General features: G+C 38.7%; 1 protein-coding gene across 1 annotated transcript in view; it reads left to right on the forward strand.

The window, feature by feature from the left end:
* LOC110558864 (trifunctional nucleotide phosphoesterase protein YfkN-like) overlaps window positions 1-16,684 on the forward strand; it is a 49,286-nt gene extending 32,602 nt beyond the window's left edge. Inside the window, exons 6-8 of the mRNA XM_021654027.1 lie at window positions 5,526-5,673; window positions 6,681-6,867; window positions 16,172-16,684. Of these exons, the coding sequence (XP_021509702.1) occupies window positions 5,526-5,673; window positions 6,681-6,867; window positions 16,172-16,356 (520 nt within the window). The 3' untranslated portion in view covers window positions 16,357-16,684. The remainder of the gene's footprint in view (window positions 1-5,525; window positions 5,674-6,680; window positions 6,868-16,171) is intronic.
* Window positions 16,685-21,393: the final 4,709 nt, after the last annotated feature.

Genomic DNA, 21,393 nt, shown 5'->3' on the forward strand with positions numbered 1-21,393 from the left:
GTTCATTGGTTTGGTTAGTCAGTTAACTTCAGGGATGTAACTGTCTCATTCTCCAAGTACTAGAGTTACAGACACATGCTGCTGCTATACCTGGATATATACCTGGAGAATATATATATATTCTCCATGTTAGAATATATATATATATATATATATATATATATATATATATTCTAACATGGGTTCTGAGGTCTGAGGATAGAATTCAGGTCCTGAAGAGTGTGTGGCCTGAGCTACCTCCTCAGTTCCTGTTTCTCTGTTATATTTCAGTGCAGGTACTTTCTACTATTCCACTGGTTTAAAAAAATGGTGTTATTGCTTGCCTGAGCATGTTTTTAATGGCTGCTTTATAGTTTTGAAAGTTTCACTATCTGTGTCATTTCAGCATTGGCTTCCTTTCCCCTTGAGCTTTGGTGTTACCCTGGGTTTTCTTCTTTTCCTGAATAGTTTTGGATTTTCCTCTGGACATTTTGAATAGAATTTTGTGAGCCTCTGGTCCCACTTCAGTTTCCTAGTGAGTGTTAACAGTGTTGTTCAGTAGGCAGTAACCTGCTCAGATTCAGGCTGCTGGTCCAGCCCTGCTCTGGGGGATGCTGGGTCTGTTTGTTGTCTTAGAGTCCTTAGCATCCTTTTTGGTGCTACATGGTAGAGTCTTTGATTCTGGCTGGGGTCTATCTGTGTTCAGTTTTTAGAGTGATTCCTAAGTTAATATTAATACAGGCAAAGGGGAGTGTTTGTTTTCAGAGCATACCCTGCTCTCTACCTTGAACTTTCCAGACCAGGGGCAGGGGCTTCCTGTCAATATATAATCCAGACATTTTGGTTCCTTGCCCCTCTCCTTTCTCTTTCTTCCTCTTCCTCTCCTTTTCCCTCCCTTTCTCCTTCTTCCCCTCTCTCTCAGCAGCTAAGAGCTCCTTCCAGTAAAGCTGCATTTATAATTAACTTCATCTTGCAAATACCTCACTCCAGCATTTCAGTCAGGGGCCATAGTTCGTAAGTTATAAAGTTATAAACTTATGGGTTCATGTTCTTGAGTTTTTTTATCACAGCCAGTATGTCTCAAGATTTCTGTGTCCTTGGGGATCATCTTTTCAGTCATAGATGGAAAGAAAGACTTTAGTTACCAGGCACTTCAATGGCCTTATTCAAGTACCCCATGATGAGTGTTAAGCTGAGTTGACAATCAGAGAGAACAAGTTCACTTTCAGTGCTGGTTCTTAAGGTACCTGTTGCTGCCACCATCACATTGCACTGGGGCTGAATGTGGGGGATGAGGCCTTTCTTTCAGTTTTGGTGGTTATCTTTCCTTTCTTGGCACCCAGAACTAGAAGACCTTTGAAATTTTCCACCTGGATGCTCCTTCGTGAATCTGTCATGATGGTAGCTGGTGGACTTTTAAAAATTTAGTAAACTTACTGCTAGCTCAGAGATATCTTAAATTCTCATTCTTTTCTGGACCCGCATATGACAATTTTACTTTTCAGAAGCCTCACTTATTGTCCCATTCACCCTGCCCAGAAGTGATGGACTTAATGGTGTTGGTGGGTGCAGCACGCTTAGGACCCACAATAGGGTTGCAAACTGTGATTGTGTAAACATCGTTAGTGAACCTAAAATTGTTTAGACTTTCCTTCTCTCCCTTCTTCTCTCCTTTTTTCCATTTCTTTATTCTCCCTGCCATCCTCTCTTCTTCTTTCCTCCTGTCCCTTTTTTTTTCTTTTTTCTCCTTTCTTTCCTGCCTGTTTGCCTCTTAAATTGCTGGAAGATAGAGAAGAATGTTTGGTTTTGTTTCTAATTCATTGATATCTTATCAAACCTGCATTGTTTCTTTTCATTGTTGGTCTTTATTTAGCCAAACCTGCTTCTTGTCAACATCTGTTATAATTACTGATTATAATATCAGCTATGGCCCACTACTATGAGGTTTTAATTTTAAAAATGTTCCTTTTATGTTTACTAATCACTTTGCTCTGATTTTATGGAAATTAATTTACTCTTTCTTTTCTGCTTGTGAAACCATGTGGCTTTTTTTTTTCTTCTCATTTTCATTGTGTTGTTTCTGTGGTTTGGCAGAGTATGTATGTAGGTGGCAGTAAGATTATATTAGTGATTTAGAAGCATATTGGAAGTCTAAGGTTTTTGTTTTTCAACTAAAAGTTTATTTTTTTATCAATTTAGCTATCCAGGCCTTCTGAAAATTTCTTTTTTAAAATGTTCATAGCAGCTTTATTCTTTTTTTAATTTTATTTTTTATAATGTATTCACCTTATATCCCGATGGTAACCCCTTCCGTCACCTCTTTCCTGTCCCACCATCGCTCTTCCCCCTTTTCCCCTCCCCTAGTCCACAGAGATGGGGAGACCTCTTCTCCTACCATCTGACCCTAGCCTATCAAGTCTCATCAGGAAGGTCAGCATCTTCTTCCTCTGTGGCCTGGCAAAGCCACCCCACTAGGGGGAAGTAATCAAAGAGGCAGGCAATAAAGTCCATGTCAGAGACAGCTCCTGCTCCCTTACTAGCGCACCCACATGGAGACTGAGCTGCCTATTGGCTACATCTGAGCAGGGCATCTAAGTCCTCTCCACACATGGTCCTTAGTTGGTGCATTAGTTTCTTCAGGCAGCCCCTGGACACAGATTTGTTGGCTTTGTTGTGGAGCTCCTGTCCCCTCCAAGTCCTTCCAACCCCCCACTATTCCATAAGACTCCCAGCACTCTGCCCAAAGTTTGGCTGTGAGACTTAGCAGCTGCTTTGATCCATTGCTGGGTGGAGTCTTTCAGAAGACATCTATGGTAGGCTCCCATCCTGTTCCCACTCTTCACTGCTTCCTGTGTCTATTCTATTTGCCCTTCTGAATGAGAATTAAGCATCCTCCCTAGGGCACTTCTTTAGGTCTGTGGATTGTAGTATGGCTTTCCTGTATTATGTGGCTAACATAAGCGAGTATATACCATGTGTATCTTTCTGGTTCTAGGTTACCTCACTCAGGATGATCTTTTCTAGTTCCATCCATTTGCCGCAAATTGCATGATTTCCTTCTTTTTAACAACAGTATACCATTGTGTAAATGTACCATGATTTCTGTATACATTCTTCGGTTGAGGGGCATGAAGGTTGTTTCCAGAGTTAGGCTTTTATGGATAAAGTGTCTATGAACATAGTTGAGCAAATGTGCTTGTTTTATGGACATATGGACATACAATGGAACATCTTTTGGATATGTCCAGGAGTGGTATGGTGGGGTCTTGAGGTAGCACTATTCCCAATTGTCTGAGAAAGTGCCAGATTGATTTCCAAAGTGGTTGTACAAGTTTGCACTCCCACCAGCAATGGAGAAGTGTTCCCTTTCTCCACATCTTTGCCAGCATGTGATGTCACTTGAGTTTTTGATCTTAGCCATTTTGATGGGTGTAAGATGGAATCTCAGGGTCGTTTTGATTTGCATTTTCCTGATGACTAAGGAGGTTGAGCATTTCTTTAAATGTTTCTGCACCATTCAATATTGTTCTGTTGAGAATTCTCTGTTTAGCTCTGTACCCCGTTTTTAATTGGATCATTGTTTGTTGGATTTTAATTTCTTACGTTCTTTATATTTTTTGGATATTATCCCTCTGTCAGATGTAGGGTTGGTAAAGATTTTTTCCACAACAGTTTCTTTAACTGAACATAAATAATCCATAATTATGTTCTATGCTACATTTTAAAATACTATGGAGGAATTGCAAACCATATAAAAATATTGTTATAGCAGGTTTATATCTATGGTTTTTTTTTAAAAAAAATTCTTTGTTTAGCAATTTTCCACTACATCAAAGGTCAGAAAGAGGGATATTATGGAATTTCCTTCTAACCATAATTCTAGTCCTAACAAGGCTATACTGAGTATTAATTGTGCTAATTCAGCATATCATTTTATGATCGACATGATAGTTGCATAGAACTTGGTACATATTAGTGCACCAAAACAGGCCAGAGGGTGCTGCTTCTGCCTTTTCTTCTTCTGTTTGATTTCTTTTTTCCTCCCAATCTCACTCTTCCTCCTTTTTCTCCCCCTATGCCCCTCCCCTAGTCCACTGATAGGGGAGGTCCTCTTCTCCTTCTATTTGACCCTAGCCTATCAGGTCTCATCACGACTAGTTGCATTGTCCTCCTCTGTGGCCTAGCAAGGCTGCAACCCCCCCTCCCCCACCTCCTCAGAGGTAAGTGATCAGAGAGCCTGTCACTGAGTTCATCCCGTGTTCCCCTTACTAGGGACTCCACTTGGATATTGAGTCTATGGGCTACATCTGAGCTGGGTTTTAGGTCTTTTCCATGCATTGTCCTTGGTTGGGGTATCAGTCTCTTCAGGGCTCCCAGGGCTCAGTATTTTTTTTTTTTTGTTTTTGTTTGTTTGTTTGTTTTGGCTCTGTTGGTCTCTCTTTGGAGCTCCTGTCCTCTCCAGGTCTTTCTATCTCCTTCTTCTTTCATAAAATTCCATGCCCTCTGCCCAAGCTTCTTAGTATGATACCTAAAAGAAATGGATAGATGCAGCAGGAGAGAGAAAGCAGATGTAGACTAGGGCAGGGAGGGGGGCTGAAGGTCACCAGTGTTACCTCCAAGTTATCAGAGAGCTGAAGGGAGCAGTGGGGACAGTTATGGAAAAAAGTACTGGAGAGTTGCTTAGCTTTACCCTTGGGGCAGGGTTTGCTTCCCCCAGCATCTGTTTTCCTGGGAAATGCTCTCACAGCCAGGGCTTACCTTCTCTTGATTATCTGTCTGGGTGAATCATTTGTTTCCTACTATCAGCATTTTGTAAGCCAGACAACAGTGTTCTTCACTTGATCTTAGCCCCTAGGGCTGATACATAATAGATGACAGTAGTCCCAATGGCGGATTTGTCTTAGAACAATCTTGTTAGCCTCATACATTTAAGAACATTTTAGCACTGAGTTATAGCTCTCTCCCTGCCCCGTTTTTTATTTTGAGCCAAGACTTCACCAAGTTTCCCAGAATGACCTCAGATTCACTTGTAATCCATGCTGGTCTTGAGTTTATGATCCCCTTGCCTCAATCTCGCAAATAGACAGGATTACAGGTCTGTTACCAAGCCTGGCTAGTCATTTCTTAGCATTGGCATAATAGTATATATTCATAGGAGTCAGGTGTTTCTAAAGTTTATTAGAGGCTGTAATTAGATAGAATTGTAAAGAAACATTTACTTGTCTATTTTATCATTGTATTTCTTAAGTAACTAAGGATGGAAATTGGGCAGCAATCTCACAGTACTTCCAAGTTGTAGGAGAATAGAAATTTTTGAGTTTCTCTTTGCATACAAGGAAATAAGGATAGAATTACTTAGAGTTGCTTTTATTGTTTGACCTTTTGAAACCAAAGGCCACTTGACATGTTCTGTTCAGATGCACACAGCTTGTGTGTATCTTGCCTGTCACATAGCATAAAGAGAGACGGTAACTTAAGTTCTGGCATTCTCTCACTTGTAGTCAGGATTTTGTAGAATTACATGACAAGTTACTTTTACTGTTAAGGTTTCCTCAAGTTGCCGGGATAGAATTCGGATTTGATCCAGATGCAGAACCAGGACACCGAGTCATAAGAGACACTGTGAAAGTGCAAGGACAGTACCTGCGGAAAAAGCAAGTCTATCTTCTGGCCATTAAGGAGTACATTGCAAATGTGAGATTAGTTTCTTTTGAAATGTTTTAAGCAAATTCATTGTTTGATGCTAATAAACATGCTCATGCCCACACACATTTAAGTTTCTTTTGATGATTTCAAACCCTCAGAAAATGATGAATGTTTCCATTGTATTTTTATGCTTCATGAATTGAATTAAATTTATCTCACGGTATATAAACATGATTACATTTAAAAATTCATATTCACAGACCATCTAAAATCCATGCATGCCAATTCTGTTCCCTAAATGACTAGCAAATGTAGCCAGAAATGTGTAGCCTAAAGTGCTGTCATGGATTGCTAAATTCAAATTTAGTGATGAATATTCCTAAAACATTTAATATTTCTATTTCAGACATATTTTAATTACTTATATCATAGTTTGTCGCTTATAATGAAATTTAGATGATGGAATTTTAAGGACTTCACATATGAATTCAGTGTGTTCGTGTCTATTTGATCCCAAGTACCAAGTGAAACGAACTTGTAACAAGCGTAGTGAGTTCCAGATCAGAGCCAGTGGATGTGGCACACACCTCAGTTCCAGCTCTCGGGAGGCAGAGGCAGGCAGATCTGAGTTCAAGGGCAGCCTAGTCTTCAGAGTGAGTTCTAGGACAGCCAGGACTACACAGAGAAACCCTGTCTTAAAAAAAAGTTTCAGATTAAAGAAAAAGTTTCTTAAAGAAAAGGTTGCAGATTAAGTTCTTCAGTATTATTCTAAATACTCCCTCTCGGTTAACTTGATTTTCACACCAACTTGGGAGATTGTAGATGGCCTATTCTCAAGGCAGCTAAACAATAGAGCCAGGACACCATGATCACAGCCATCATTTCTAGATTTATGGATTAGGACATTTAAAGTATATTAACTTAGATTTAAGAAAATAATGTTTTTATGCACAAAGCTAAGGAATTACTTTAAATATTGAAGTAAATTTAAAATATGTATTTGATATATTTATTACTTCTGGTTTAGAAGACTGAATTTTGTTTTTGTATTTCAGGGGAAAGATGGTTACAGTATGTTTAAAAATTGCCCTCGATTGTTTGACACTGAAACGGCACAGGTGCTATCTACAGTCGTCATGAATCACTTCGAATCAATAAAAATTGTGCAAGGAAAGAAGAAGTGTGTTTCAGGCCATCGAATGAGTTTGATTACGACAACAAACAAGTCACCATCAAAAACAGGTGATAGTATGTTTCATGTACTGCTTTTTGAGTAAAATTTTCTTAGACTCTGGTCTTTAGATGGGCATTCTGGTATCTGAGGACATGTGAAGAAAATAAAGGCTGATTTTTATTTTCCAAGATAAAAAGACAGATGCAAGGGACTACAGTTACAAAGAAGACACTGGCATCCAAAGCTATGGAGAACAGACATGGTCTAGGAAATCCTATCCTTTTCAGGTTTTTCTGCTTCACAATCTTCAGCTACTTTTGCAGCATTTATGTCACAATATAATGGAAATTATAACTTGTCAAATTAGCTTACTTCTGTCCAATTAAGCATTTTGTCTTGTCTTGTTAAACACTGTACTTTGGCATATAGATCTCCATTTATTGATTGAGTTTAGGAGCTTAATTCTTTTTATAAGGTCACTTTAACAACAATCCAAGGCAAATCTTATCAAACTATAATTAGTTTTATAATTGGATGATTCTTTGATAAATAATTACATTCCTAAATATATCTAAGTTCTAAAAGTTATGATTATACTTTTTAGAGGTAAATTTAATTATTTCTTTGAACTTTTATTTATGTTTTTAAATTCAAATTTATTTTTTATAATTTATTCACTTTACATCCTCCTCTCCTCTCCCTCTCTTATCTCTCCCTGTTCTCTCTGCTCCCTGCCCCCAGACCTCAGAAAGGGGAGACATCCTCTCTTACCATATGGCTCCAGCCTATCAAGTCTCATTAGGACTGCCTGCATGCTCTTCCTCTGTGGTCTGTCAAGACCACCCCACCAGGGGAAAGTGATCAAAGAGCAGGCAATAAAGTCCATGTCAGAGACAGCCCATTTCCCTTACTAGGGAGCTGCCTATTGGCTACATCTGAGCAGGGGGTCTAGGTCATCCCCATGCATGGTCCTTGGTTGGTGCATCAATTTCTTCAGGACCCTCTGGGCCCAGATTTGTTGGTTCTGTTGCCCTCCTTGTGGAGCTTTTGTTCCCTCCAGGTCCTTCTGCCACTCCTTTCTTCCATAAGACTTCCTGTGCTATACCGAAAGATTGGCTGTGAGTCTTAGCATCTGCTTTGATCCCATGCTCGGTGGAGTCTTTCAGAGGACATCTATGGTTGGCTTCCGTCCTGTTTCCTCTCTTCAACTGCTTTTGGTGTATATTCTGCCCTTCTGGATGAAAGTTAAGCATCCTCCCTAGGCTTCCCCTTATTATTTAGCCTCTTTAGGTCTGTGGATTGTGGTATGGGTATCCTGTATTATATGGTTAATATCTGCTTATAAGTGAGTATTTACCATGTGTGCCTTTCTGGTTCTAGGTTACCTCACTCAGGATGATCTTTTCTAGTTCCATCCATTTGCTGCAAATTGCATGATTTCCTTCTTTTTAATAGTAGTATACTAAATGTACCATGATTTCTGTATACATTCTTTGGTTGAGGGGCATGAAGTTTGTTTCCAGAGTCGGGCTATTATGGATAAAGTGGCTATGAACATAGTTGAGCAAATGTGCTTGTGGTATAGACGTATGGACATAGGGTGGAGCATCTTTTGGGTGTATGCCCAGCAGCGGTATGGCAGGGTCTTGAGGTAGCACTATTCCCAATAGTCTGAGAAAGTGCCAAATTGATTCCAAAGTGGCTGTACAAGTTTGCACTCCCACCAGCAATGGAGAAGTGTTCCCTTTCTCCACATCCTTGCCAGCATGTGCTGTCACTTGAGTTTTTGATCTTAGCCATTCTGATGGGCATAAGGTGAAATCTCAGGGTCGTTTTGATTTGCATTTTTCTGAAGACTAAGGAGGTTGAGCATTGCTTTAAATGTTTCTGTACCATTCAGTATTCCTCTGTTGAGGATTCTCTGATTAGCTCTGTGCTGCATTTTTATTTATTTTTATTTTTAATTGAATTTTTATTTTTTATATTAATCACAGTTTATTCACTTTGTATCCCAGCTGTAGCCCCCTCCCTCATTCACTCCCAATCCCATTCCCCCTCCCACATTTTCTCCCCTGCCCCTCTCCAAGTCCACTATAGGGGAGGTCCCCCTCCCCTTCCATCTGAACCTAGCTTATCAGGTCTCATCAGGACTGGCTACATTGCTCTCCTCTGTGACCTGGCAAGGCTGCTCCCCCATCAGAAGTGGGAGGGAGGGGGGTGGTCAGGACTGGGAAAGGATCTTCACCAACCCTGTATCTGACAGAGGGCTAATATCCAAAATATATAAAGAACTCAAGAAGTTAAAAAGCATCAAATCAAGTAATCTAACTAAAATGGGGTACAGAGCTAAACAGAGAATTATCTGTAGAGGAATATAAAATGGCAGAGAAACACTCAAAGAAATGTTCAATGTCCTTAGTCATCAAGAAGATGCAAATCAAAGTGACCCTGAGATTTCACCTTACAACCATCAGAATGACTAAGATCAAAAACTCAAGTGACAATACATGCTGGAGAGGATGTGGAGAAAGGGGAACCCTCCTCCACTGCTGGTGGGAATGTAAACTTGTACAACCACTTTCGAAATCAGTCTGGCACTTTTTCAGACAATTAGGAATAGTGCTTCCTCAAGATCCAGATATACTACTCCTAGGCATATATTCTCAAAATATGCTCAAGTACACCTCAAGAACATTTGTTCAATCATGTTTGTAGCTGCTTTATTGGTAATAGCCAGAACGTGGAAACAACCCAGATGTCCCTCAATGGAGGAATAGATAAAGAATTTGTGATACATTTGCACAATGGAATACTACTCAGCAATTAAAAACAAGGAAATCATGAAATTTGCAGATAATTGGTGGGATCTAGAAAAGATCATCCTGAGTGAGGTATCCCAGAAACAGAGACACACACGGTATATACTCACTTATAAGTGGATAATAGACTTATAGGACATACATACAAAAATCTGTACACCTAAAGAGGGAGGACCCTGGGTAAAATGATCATTCCTAACTCTGAAAGACATTGGAAGAAGGAGAAAACAGGAAACAGGACAGGAACCTACCAGAGAGGGCCTCTGAAAGACTCTATCCAGCAGTGTATCAAATCAGATGCTGAGACTCTTTTTTTTATTGTTTGTTATTATTAGTTACATTTTATTAACTCTGTATCCCAGCTGTATCCTGCTCCCTTATTCCCTCCCAATCCACACTCCCTCCCTCATCTTCTCCCTGCCCCTTTCCAAGTCCACGGATTGGGGAGGACCTCCTCCCCTTTTGTCTGGCCCTGTTTTATCAGGTATCTTCAGGGCTGCCTGTGTAGTCCTCCTCTGTGGCCTAGCAGAACTGAGACTCTTAACCAAACTTTGGGCAGAGTCAGGGAATCATGTGAAAGAAGGGGGAGATAGTAAGACCTGGAGAGGGCAGGAGCTCCACAAGGAGAGCAACAGTACCAAAATATCTGAACATAGATGTCTTTTCTGAGACTGATACTTTAACCAAGGACCATTCATGGATATGACCTAGAACCCCTGCTCAGATGTAGCCCATGGCAGCTCAGTATCCAAGTGGGTTTCCTAGTAAGAAGAATAGGGACTGTCTCTGTACTCCATTTTAAAAATTGGATTATTTTGTTTGTTGAATTTTAATTTCTTGAGTTCTTTATATATTTTGGATATTAGCCCTCTGTCAGATGTAGTCTTGGTGAAGATCTTTTTCTAATCTGTAGGCTGGCATTTTGTTCTGTGGACAGTGTTCTTTGTCTTACAGAAGCTCTTCATTTTTGTGAGTTTCTATTTAATTGTTGATCTTAGAGCTTGATCTACTGATGTTCTGTTCAAGAAGTTGACTCCTGTGTCAATGAGTTCAAGGCTCTTCCCCACTTTTTCTTCTAGCAGATTTAGTGTGTCTAGCTTTATGTTGAGATCATTGATCCATTTGGACTTTAGCTAAGTGCAGGGTGATAAATATGGATCTATTTGTATTTTTCTACATGTAGACATCCAGTTAGACCAGCACTATTTGTTGAAGATCCTATCTTTTTTCCATTGTATGGTTTTGCTGCTTTGTCAAAATTCAATTGTCAGTAAGCGTGTGGGTTTATTTCTGGGTCTTTGATTTGGATGATCCACCAGTCTGTTTCTATGCTAGCACCATGCAATTATTTTTGAGATCAGAGAGGGAGATACCTCTAGAAGACTTTTAATTGTACAGGACTGTTTTAGATATTCTTTTGTTCTGTTTTGTTTTTCCATATGAAGTTGATAATTGTTCTTTCAAGGTCTATGAAAATTGTGTTGGTATTTTGATGGGGATTTCATTGAATCTGTAGGTTTCTTTTGGTAAGATGGCCATTTTCACTATGTTTATCCTACTGATTCATGAACATGGGAGATCTTTCCATCTTCTGACATCTTCTTCAATTTCTTTCTTCAGAGACTTTCATACAAGTCTTTCACTTGCTTGGTTAGAGTTATACCAAGATACTTTATGTTTTTTGTGGCTATTGTGAAGAGTCTTTTTTAAAATTTCATTCTCAGCTCATTTGTCTTTTATATACAGGAGGGCTACTGATTTTTTAAAGTTAATTTTGTATCCAGCCACTTTGATGAAGCAGTAGGAGTTCCATGGTAGAATTTTTGGGGTCACTTTGTATACTATCATATTATGTGGGAATAGTGGTACTTTGAAATCTTCCTTTCTAATTTGCATCCCCTTTTAATTTCTCTATTGCTCTAGCTATCATTTCAAGTACTATATTGAAGAAATATGGAGAGAGTGGGAAGCCTTGCCTTATCCCTCATTCCAGAGGGATCAATTTAAGTTTCTCTGCATTTGGTTTGCTGTATATTGCCTTTACTATGTTTAGGTATGTGCCTTGTATCTATGATCTCTCCAAGACTTTAAACCCAAACGAGTGGTGGATTTTGTCAAATGCTTTTCTGGCATCTAAGGAGATGACAATTCATTTTTTTTTCATTCAGTTTATATGGTGTATTACATTGATGGATTTTCATATATTGAACCACCCCTGCATGCCTGGGATGAAGCCTACTTGGTCATGTTGAATGATATTTTTGATGTGTTCATGGATTTGGTTTGAGAGCGTTTTATTGAGTACTTTTACAACAGTGTTCATAAGAGAATTTGGTCTGAAATTCTCTTCTTTATTGGTCTTTGTGTCGTTTAGGTGACAGTGGTCTTATAGAATGAGTTTGGTAATATTCTTTCCATTTCTATTTTGTTGAATAGTTTGAAGAATATTGGTATTAGCTCATTTTTGAAGGTCTGGTAGAATTCTGCACTGAACCCATCTGGCCCTGGGTGTTTTTTTTTGTTTGTTTGTTTTTGTTTTTTGTTTGTTTTTTTGGAGGGGAGTTGGGGTGAGACTTGATGACTGCTTCTATTTCCTTAGCGGATATAGGACTATTTAATTTATTTACCTGATCTTGATTCAATTTTGGTAACTGGAATCTATCAAGAAAATTATCCATTTCATTTACATTTTCAAATTTTGTGGCACATAGGCTTTTGAGGTAAGACCTAATGATTCTTTGGATTTCCTCAGTGTCTGTTTTTATGTCTCTCTTTTCATTTTTGATTTTGTTGATTTGGATAGTGTCTCTCTGCCATTTAGTTTGTTTAAGGGTTTGTTTATCTTGTTGAGTTTCTAAATGAACCAGCTCTTGGTTTTGTTAATTCTTTGAATTGTTCTTTTTGTTTTTAATTTATTGATTTCAGCCCTGAGTTTGATTTTTTTTTCCAGCCATCTACTTTTCTTGTGAGTGTCTGCCTTTTTTTTTTTTTTTAATACCCTAGGGCTTTTAGATGTGCCATTAAATTGCTTGTATGAGATGTCCAATCTCTTTATGAAGGCACTTATTGCTATGAACTTTCCTCTTAGAACTGCTTTCATTGTGTCCCATAAGTTTGGTTATGTTGTACCTTCATTTTCATTGAATTTTAGGAAGTCTTTAATTTCTTTCTTTATTTCTTCTCTGACATATTTCTTACTGAGTAGAAAGTTATTCAGTTTCCACGTGTACTTTTCTTGTTATTTTTGTTTTTGAGGTCCAGCTTTATTTTAGTTTGTGGTGCTCTGATAGGATACAAGGTGTTATTTCAGTCCTCTTGTATCTGTTGAGGCTTGCTTTGTGCCCAGTTATATGGTCAATTTTGGAAGGGTTCCATAAGGTTCTTAGAGGAGGATATATTCTTTTGTGTTTTGGTGAAAAGTTCTGTAGATGTCTGCTAGGACCATTTGCTTCATGACATCTGTTTGTGTCGTTATGTCTTGGTTTAGTTTCTCTTTCATTGACCTTTCCTTTGGTGAGAGTGGGTTGTTAAAGTCTTCCACTATTAATGTGTGGAGATCATTGTGTAGTTTAAGCTTTATTGTTTCCTTTACAATGTGGGTGCCCTTGTATTTGTGGCATAGGTGTTCAGAATTGAGATGTCATCTTGGTGGAGTTTTCCTTTGATGAGCATGAAGTAGAGTTCCTCACCTCTTTTTATTAATTTTGGTTGAAAGTCTTTTATTAGATATTAGAATGGCTACTCCAGCTTACTTCTTGGGTCTGTTTGTTTGGAAAACCTTCTTCTAACCCTTTACTGTCAGGCAATGTATATCCGTGGCTGAGGTGTTTTTAGTATGCAGCAGAATGTTGGGTCTTTTTTATGTATCCATTCTGTTTGTCCATGTCTTTTTATTGGAGAGTTGAGTCCATTGGTGTTGAGAGATTAATGACCAATGACTGTTAGTTATTTTTATTTTGGTGTTGGTTGTGGTAGTATGTTTGTATGCTTGTCTACTTTTGGTTTTGTTGTAGTGAAGTTACTTATATCCCGTTTTTCTTTGGAGGGGGGTAGTTAACTCCTTTGGGTGGGAGTTTTCTTTCTATTATCTTCTGTAATGCTTGGTTTGTGCATAGATAGTGTTTAAATTTGGTTTTGTCATGAATATCTTGTTTTCTTCATCTATGGTGATTGAAAGTTTTGCTGGGTATAGTAGCCTGGCCTGGTATCTGTGGTTTCTTAGGGTTTGCAAGATGTCTGCCCAGGCCCTTCTGGCTTTTATGGTCTCTACTTAAAGATCAGGTGTGATTCAGACAGGTTTGCCATTATACCATTATATGTTACTTGGCCTTTTTCCCTTGAAGCTTTTAATATTTTTTTCTTTGTTCTGTACATTTGGTGTTTTTATTATTATGTAGTGAGATGATATTCTTTTCTGGTCTAATCTATTTGGTGTTCTGTAGGCCTCTTGTATCCTGATAGGCATCTCTTTCTTTAGACTGGGGAAATTTTCTTCTATGATTTTATTGAAAATTTCTGCTGGGCCTTGGAGCTGGGAATCTTCTCTTTCCTGTATTCCTATCATTCTTAGGTTTCATCTCTTTATGTTGTCCTTGATTTCCTGGATGTTTTGTGTCAGGAATTTTTTAGATTTTAAATTTTCTTTGATTGATTTCTTCCATTGTATCTTCTACACCTGAGAGTCTTTCCTCCATCTCTTGTATTCCCTTATTGATGCTTATCTCTATAGTTCCTGTTTTCTTCAAGGTCTCTCTTTTTAGGATTTATTCAGTTTGTGCTTTTTAAAAATTGTTTCCATCTTCAGATCTTGAACTGTTTTATTGATTTTTTTCACCTGTTTTTTTTATGTTTGCCTGTATTTCTTTGAGTGACTTATTCATTTCCTCTCTACAGGCCTCTCTAATGGCTCAATCTGTTTGACTGTATCTTTCTGTATTTCTTTATAGATTTTGTTTCCTCTGATATCATCTTCATAAGCATATCTTTAAGGTCATTTTCTTGGGTTTCAGTTGTGTTAGGGTATCCAGGGCTGGTTGCTTTGGGATAACTGGGTTCTGGAGATGTCATATTGCTTGGGCTTTTGTTGATTGTGTTTTTACACTGGCCTCTACCCGTCTGGTTGTCTCTGGCATTGGCTGATAGTTTTTGGTGCCCACTGGAGTCCTGGGAAAGGGGAGTGCATGAAAAGCCCTGAGAAGGAAGCTGGATGTTCCCATAGGAACCCTCCTTAGATTGGTGGGTATGATCTTAGACTGGCGGGTGATTCTCAGGGAATTGCCAGGGCTCTCCTTAGGTGTATGATCCTGTGGACTAACTGGACTTCTCAGTAGCCCAGGGGCTCTCCTCTCACCAGGGGAAGTCACGGAAACAGCTGCCCTGCCACTGATTTTTTGCTCTCAGATTAATGAGCTGCAGCTGCCCAGAACTGTTGGCTGGGCACAGCCTTCTTAAAGAACCAGCAAGCCCAGAGGTTTGGTTGGTCTCCCTGCAGAGAGAGGTTGAGCTTTGGATTGGTCTCTGGGGTTCCCATGACTCCTGGGAGGTCAGGAGGGTCAGGAGGCCTGAGGCTGGAGCAGCATGCCCTAGTACCCAGAAGGTTTTCACTGTCCAGTGAGTGAAGCACACTGGACACTGGAGACCAATTGCTGGCGGGAATTGAGGAACTTTTCCAGGGGTTAGCTGAGTGACCTGAGGCCAAGCCCACTTGTTTCCCTCACCGTGGGGTTTCCTCTCACCTGGAAATCACAGTCACTGGTGTTTTGGAGCCCACAGTTCGGTCTGTAGGTCACTGTGCAATCACTGTTATCCTCCTGATCAGACACAGTGTAAGATCGGCACTGTCACCCAGGATCTCTCCTGAATTATTTTTTAACACAGGTGTTTTTTTTTTCCTTTTAATTATACTGACAATACTTTTTCTCTAATTATTTTTCAAAAATGTAAAATGGAAGACAAAATGACAACTGTCACATATGATCACCACTAAATGGTTCATCAGGCTGTCACACACACACAGCCCATATATTTAACAAAAACTAAAGAAGTATCATGAATTTGAGAGGGAGTAGTGTGATGAGAGTTTTTGTAAGGAAAAGAGAGAGGTAGAAATGATGTAAATATAGGACACATGTATAAAATTCTCAAAAATTAAAAATATGATAAATAAATCCACTTGCGGTAATATGTTGTAATACTTTAAAAGTTTAAAAAAAGGACACATAAAATTGTATTATGTGTATCATGTGATATTTTCATATGTGCATACATTGTATAATGTTCAAATCAAGGTAAGCATATTTATTTCCTCAAACATTTGTAATTTAAGTATTCAATAGCTTATAGTAAAAATGAATTGATGCATTTTTGTCTATAGATTTCGTATGTTTAATGTACTTTTATTTGTGGGTAAATATTGATTGTGAAGGTGGAGAAACAGAATTTCACTATTGTTTATAAATTTCACTTTGTGTTTTCTAGTAAAGCTTTGGTTATGATTTTAGAGTATTTATTTTGGAGACTATGAATATTTTAACTGGTTTTACTGTATTTCTAGCCTTTGAGGAAGAAGCAAATGAGCCATTAAGAGTAATTGCAGTGCCTGGCATAGAAGGAAGAATCTACCATATTTCTCCAGAGATGAAGGAGCATTTGCACCAACTTAGAACTGCGAGAAAGCAAGGCCTAAGAACGTTCCCCAACATTAGTGAAAATGCATATGAGAATTCTGATTCTGACTAAATGTTATATAATTCGTATGTTTTGTTAGTGCCCAAGTGAATATGACCAATTTTAGCAGTGTTACCCATAGTAATAGAATCTTGATTGTTTGTGTCATCCCAGAATTCTAGGGATTTGCTCTAAATGTTCTTTTCATTTAATTTTTATCAAGTCTTGTAACTTTTGACTTTTCATTGTGTTGTGCTAAAAACTGAAAACACTAAAAAACATTTCTAATTTAAGTATAAACAGTCTAGTGTTTATTATTAAATGAAGTCATGCTCTTCACAATATTTATTTGTATAGTAACCTTTTTCACTTAATATTGACTATTTTTCTGTCTAATTGATACACACACACACACACATATGTATTTGCTCTCACTACTGGTAATTATAATTCTTTCAACCTTGTTGGAATTCTGTGATACAGTACTTGTTAAAGTACTGAACTTTCACATTAATGACTGGAAAACATGGGCTTTATGCAGCGTACTTGCCATTCTCATTCCTGCCAAAGCAGCCTTTCTTCCCAAAGTGAAATGAGAGGAGGTAGTAGCATAGTATTTACTAACAAACTGTATTATAGATTAGCTAAAGCCAGACTGGAACAAATTCATAATTGGTTTGTTATTAGTGAGCTGATTGGTGATACTTCCTAAATTTACCTTTTCTTTGACAGTTTTTTGAAAATTATGTTTCTAAGTAAAAGGTTCCAGTCTTTAAGTCTTCCACAATTTTCTCAGTTAAGAGCTATGCCTAGTGTAACGAGGGCAAAATTGCCTCCTTCCCTTACTTTGTGGAAAGTGAAAGGCACACTGAGTTAGTATTTATATTAGTGAAGAGTGCCAACCACAGAAGTTGTGCACAGGAACACAGCTAAGGTAAGTGGAAGTTTATCTAGGAGAAGGAACCGGAATTCAGCAGTGCAGCCTTCATTTCATTCTGCTTTCTTGTGAGCTTACTATATTCAGAAGTGGATTTGTGAACACATGTGATTCCTGATTTATCTCTGATAATAAAAGACAAGAGCAGAACAATTTCCTTCCAACAGTAATGTGTTAAATAATTTATCACACTTCAATGACAGCATGCCCTGACGAAATCAGCTTAAGCAGGGAAGGGTTTATTTGGTCTTATGGTTCCAGTGGGCAGTTGAACATAGCAGATGAGTGGCAGGGGTTTGAGGTGGTTCTTCACATGGCAGCTACAGTCAGGAGGAGGGAGAGAAGGTGAAAGCTGCTCCTACCTCCCTTTCTCCTTTTTGTTTTGGAACTCCAGCCCATGGAATCATGCCACCCACATTGAGGGCAGGTCTTTCCACTTCAGTAATATGTTCTAGAAAATCCCTCATAGACAAAGCAGGAGATTTGCTTCTGGGATGCTTTTAAATCCCAAGTAATTGACAGGTGAGATTAATCATCATAAGTCATTTTGATTTCACTTGAACAATAAGATAGCAAGCAAATTCCTGAAATTGAACCCACTACTATTATCCTGTGAAATGGCTATGATTAAACCACCTAAGTAATTCCTTTATAACCACAGATTAGTGCATCTCTCAGCCTTCAACTGAGAAACTTCTTTTTGCAGTATATAATACTTACTACTGAACCGCACAAGCAGCCAATGGTCAGAGAGTAAGAGACCACAGAGTGCTCAGCCCTAAATGGGACATCGCCTTCATGGCCCTTCCTCTCAAGGCTCAAGGATCTGTGGGAAGGATGGTAGGAAGGATGTGAGTCAGATGCAGTGCAAGACTTCAGTGAAATGGTCTTTCCTGACATGATGGGTCAGTTGCATGTGTGACCTCACTGAGGCTGTGACAGCACAAGTCCTGGGCTAGAGCCATCCATATAAAAGGCCAGCATGGATGGGGTGGGGCTCACACATTCCAGTGCTAACGGAGGGACTACCAGCAACTGATGGCTTCTGGGGAAGGAACAGTCAGTTTTCAGTTCAGGCCCCAAGCAGTGGGGCACCACAAAGTAAACGGCCCTGAACTCACACGGAGAGAGTTAGAACTACCTTGACTCAGTGCTCGTAAACAATTGAGATGGACAAGTTTGAAGGATGGGAGAGGAACTGGAAAAAGGAAATGGGGATTAGAGTTGGTCAAAATGCATTGTCTGTATCCATGAAATTCTCTGAAACAGGAAATAATTTACTCAGTCTATTTAGAAATGTGGCTCAGTTCAGGTATTATGAATATCCAAAATTAAGCTTCAGCACTAAAACTCCATGGCAACAGAAATTGTTGTTGGTGATAGATCATAGGCTCAAACTTTTGAAATAGTATTACTAGGGACAAAGATTGTATTTCATTAGATTTAGGATTTTTCTTTTCCTTTTTTTGGTTATTTATTGAAAAATGAAATTTTATGAGTTTTTGTGTTACTTTAAATTCTTGGAGTTAGAGAGCTGTCATAGCTGTTAAAAGTGCTGTTGATCATCCTGAGCACAGGAGTTTGGTTCCCAGGACCCAAGTCTTCTCAGGTGACACTGCCTGTAACTCCAGCTTTACGGGTTCCAGTGTCTTCTTCTGGCTTTCTCATGCATCCACATGCATGTCACACACACACAGACATATAAAAAAGCTAATTCATGAATTCAGATGTTATCTGCCTGGTGATCGTGTGCCAGAATGTGGGAGAGAGTTATTTTATTACTGGGTATGGAGTCACCCAGTTGCTGGAGATCAAAAGGAGCAAACACCGACCAAAGGGGAGGGTGGCTGTTCTGCTAGACAGAGGGAAAGGTGGGAGCTGGATGATTCCTGGATGGGGTAGGTGGGTTAGGTGCTCTGTGTCCCACAGATGCTGGGAAGGAAGGAAATACATGCCATGCTTTTAATAGACAAATTACTTGACCAAGAAGCATGCTTACATTCTGTCCTCTTGTGTCCTTGTCTCAGTGTCTGGAAATCTTAGACTTACCTGTGGTATCTCTAGGAAACACTACACTTAGTGTTTTGTAGCTTTAAACTCCAGTTCTATAAAAAGTAATAATATTTTGGAGTAAAGTTAGAGATTTATAGTTGCTTTCTAAACTTAATTACTTTAGTGTTAGGATGGGTATGTAGATGTTTGTATGTAGGTTACAGGTACAAAACAATAGCTAATATGTGCCAGAGACAAAATGAATGTTTTCTGTGAAATACATGTCTACATTATTGTTTATTTCCTTCATTTCTATATGATAAAAGTATAAAATAATTTAGGGACGAGTCAAGATTTATTTCCTAGGGCACATAAGCCAGGAATTTCCTGGAAAATAGCTTTAACTTTTTTTAATTTTAATTAATAATTTTTCTTTATTAATTACACTTTACTCACTTTGTATCCCCCTCCCCATGGTTCCCTCCCTCCTCCTGTCCCAATCTCTCCCTTCCTCCACCCTCTGCATGCATGCCCCTCCCCAAGTCCACTGATAGGGGAGGACTTCTTTTCCTTCCTTCTGATCCTAGTCAATTAGGTCTCATCAGGAGTGGCTGCATTGTCTTCTTCTGTGGCCTGGTAATGCTGCTTCCCCCTCAGGGGTAGGTAATTAAAGAGCAGGCCAATCAGTTCATGTCAGAGACAGTCCCTGTTCCTATCACAATGGAACCCACTTGGATACTGAACTGCCATGGGCTACATTTGTGCAGGGGTCTTAGGTTATCTCCATGCATAGTCCTTGGTTGGAATAGCAGTCTCAGGAAAGACCCCTGTGCTCAGATTTTTTGGCTCTGTTGCTCTCCTTATGGAGTTCCTGTCCTCTCCAGGTCTTACTGTTTCCCACTTCTTTCCTAAGATTCCCTGCACTCTGCCCAAAGGTTGCCCATAAGTCTCAGCGCTTCCAAGATCCAGCTATACCACTCCTAGGTATATATCCAAAAGAGGCTCAAGTACACAATAAGGACATTTCTCAACCATGTTTGTATCAGCCTTATTTGTAATAGCCAGAAGCTGGAAACAGCCCAGATGCCCCTCAGTGGAGGAATGGATTCTTCCAATTGTGGTATATCTACACAATGGAATATTACTCAGCAATAAAAAACAAGGAAATCATGAAATTTGCAGGTAAATGGTGGGATCTGGAAAAGATCATCCTGAGTGAGCTATCCCAGCAGTAGAGGGATGCACACGGTATATACTCACTCATATAGACATATAATATAGGATAACCTACTAAAATCTGTACACCTAAAGAAAGTAATCAAGAGGGAGGACTCTTGCTAAAATGCTCAATTCCTACCCAGAAAGGCAAAGAGGCTGGACATCAGAAGAAGGAGAAAAGAGGGAACAAGTCAGGAGCCTGACACAGGGGACCTCTGAAAAGCTCTGCCCTGCAGACTATCAATGTAGATACTGAGATTTATAGCTTTAACTTTTTAAAGTTCTAATATATTGTCCCTGTTCGAATTGTAACTGTTTGATCTATACATGTACTGTGGGAGGACTAATTTTTCCCTTTAGTCACATTATTTTTATCTAGAACATAAGTTAGTGATTATAAATATTAATTTATAAACACAAATATACATCTCTTTGTAATTTGTATTAATTTTATGTTTCTGGATTTGATGAGTCTTATGTATTTGATTATATTTTTCACAGATATAATTGTGAAAACAGAAACAAGTATAGTATTAGAATAAAAATCTGTACCACTGCATATTTCTTAGAAAATCATACTGTTCATCTAATGATATAGTCAGCAATTACACCAGACTCTGACAATTTACAGTCTAAATTGCTTATCTGTTTTGAATGATGGTAGTATTATTAGTGCCACAAGTCACTCTTTTTTTTTTAATCAGATTGCAACAGGATAGAAAGGTTGGATTAGCAGCTCATCACTGCTAATTAAAAAAAAACTGTCTGAATAAATACATAAGCTTATGTCTCTTTTTGATTAGTTTTCTTCACTTTTGAATCAGGATACCTTCCCCATTACCTATGCACACTGTAATAATTCAGATATTTTCTTCTTTCAATACAGAAAACTATAACAATATAGTTTTTAAATATTTAGTTTTTAAATATTAAGCTTAACTCTAACAATTATTGTAATATAA

This window comes from Meriones unguiculatus, chromosome 6 (genome assembly GCF_030254825.1).
Source record: "Meriones unguiculatus strain TT.TT164.6M chromosome 6, Bangor_MerUng_6.1, whole genome shotgun sequence".
NCBI classification, from domain to species: Eukaryota; Metazoa; Chordata; class Mammalia; order Rodentia; family Muridae; genus Meriones; species Meriones unguiculatus.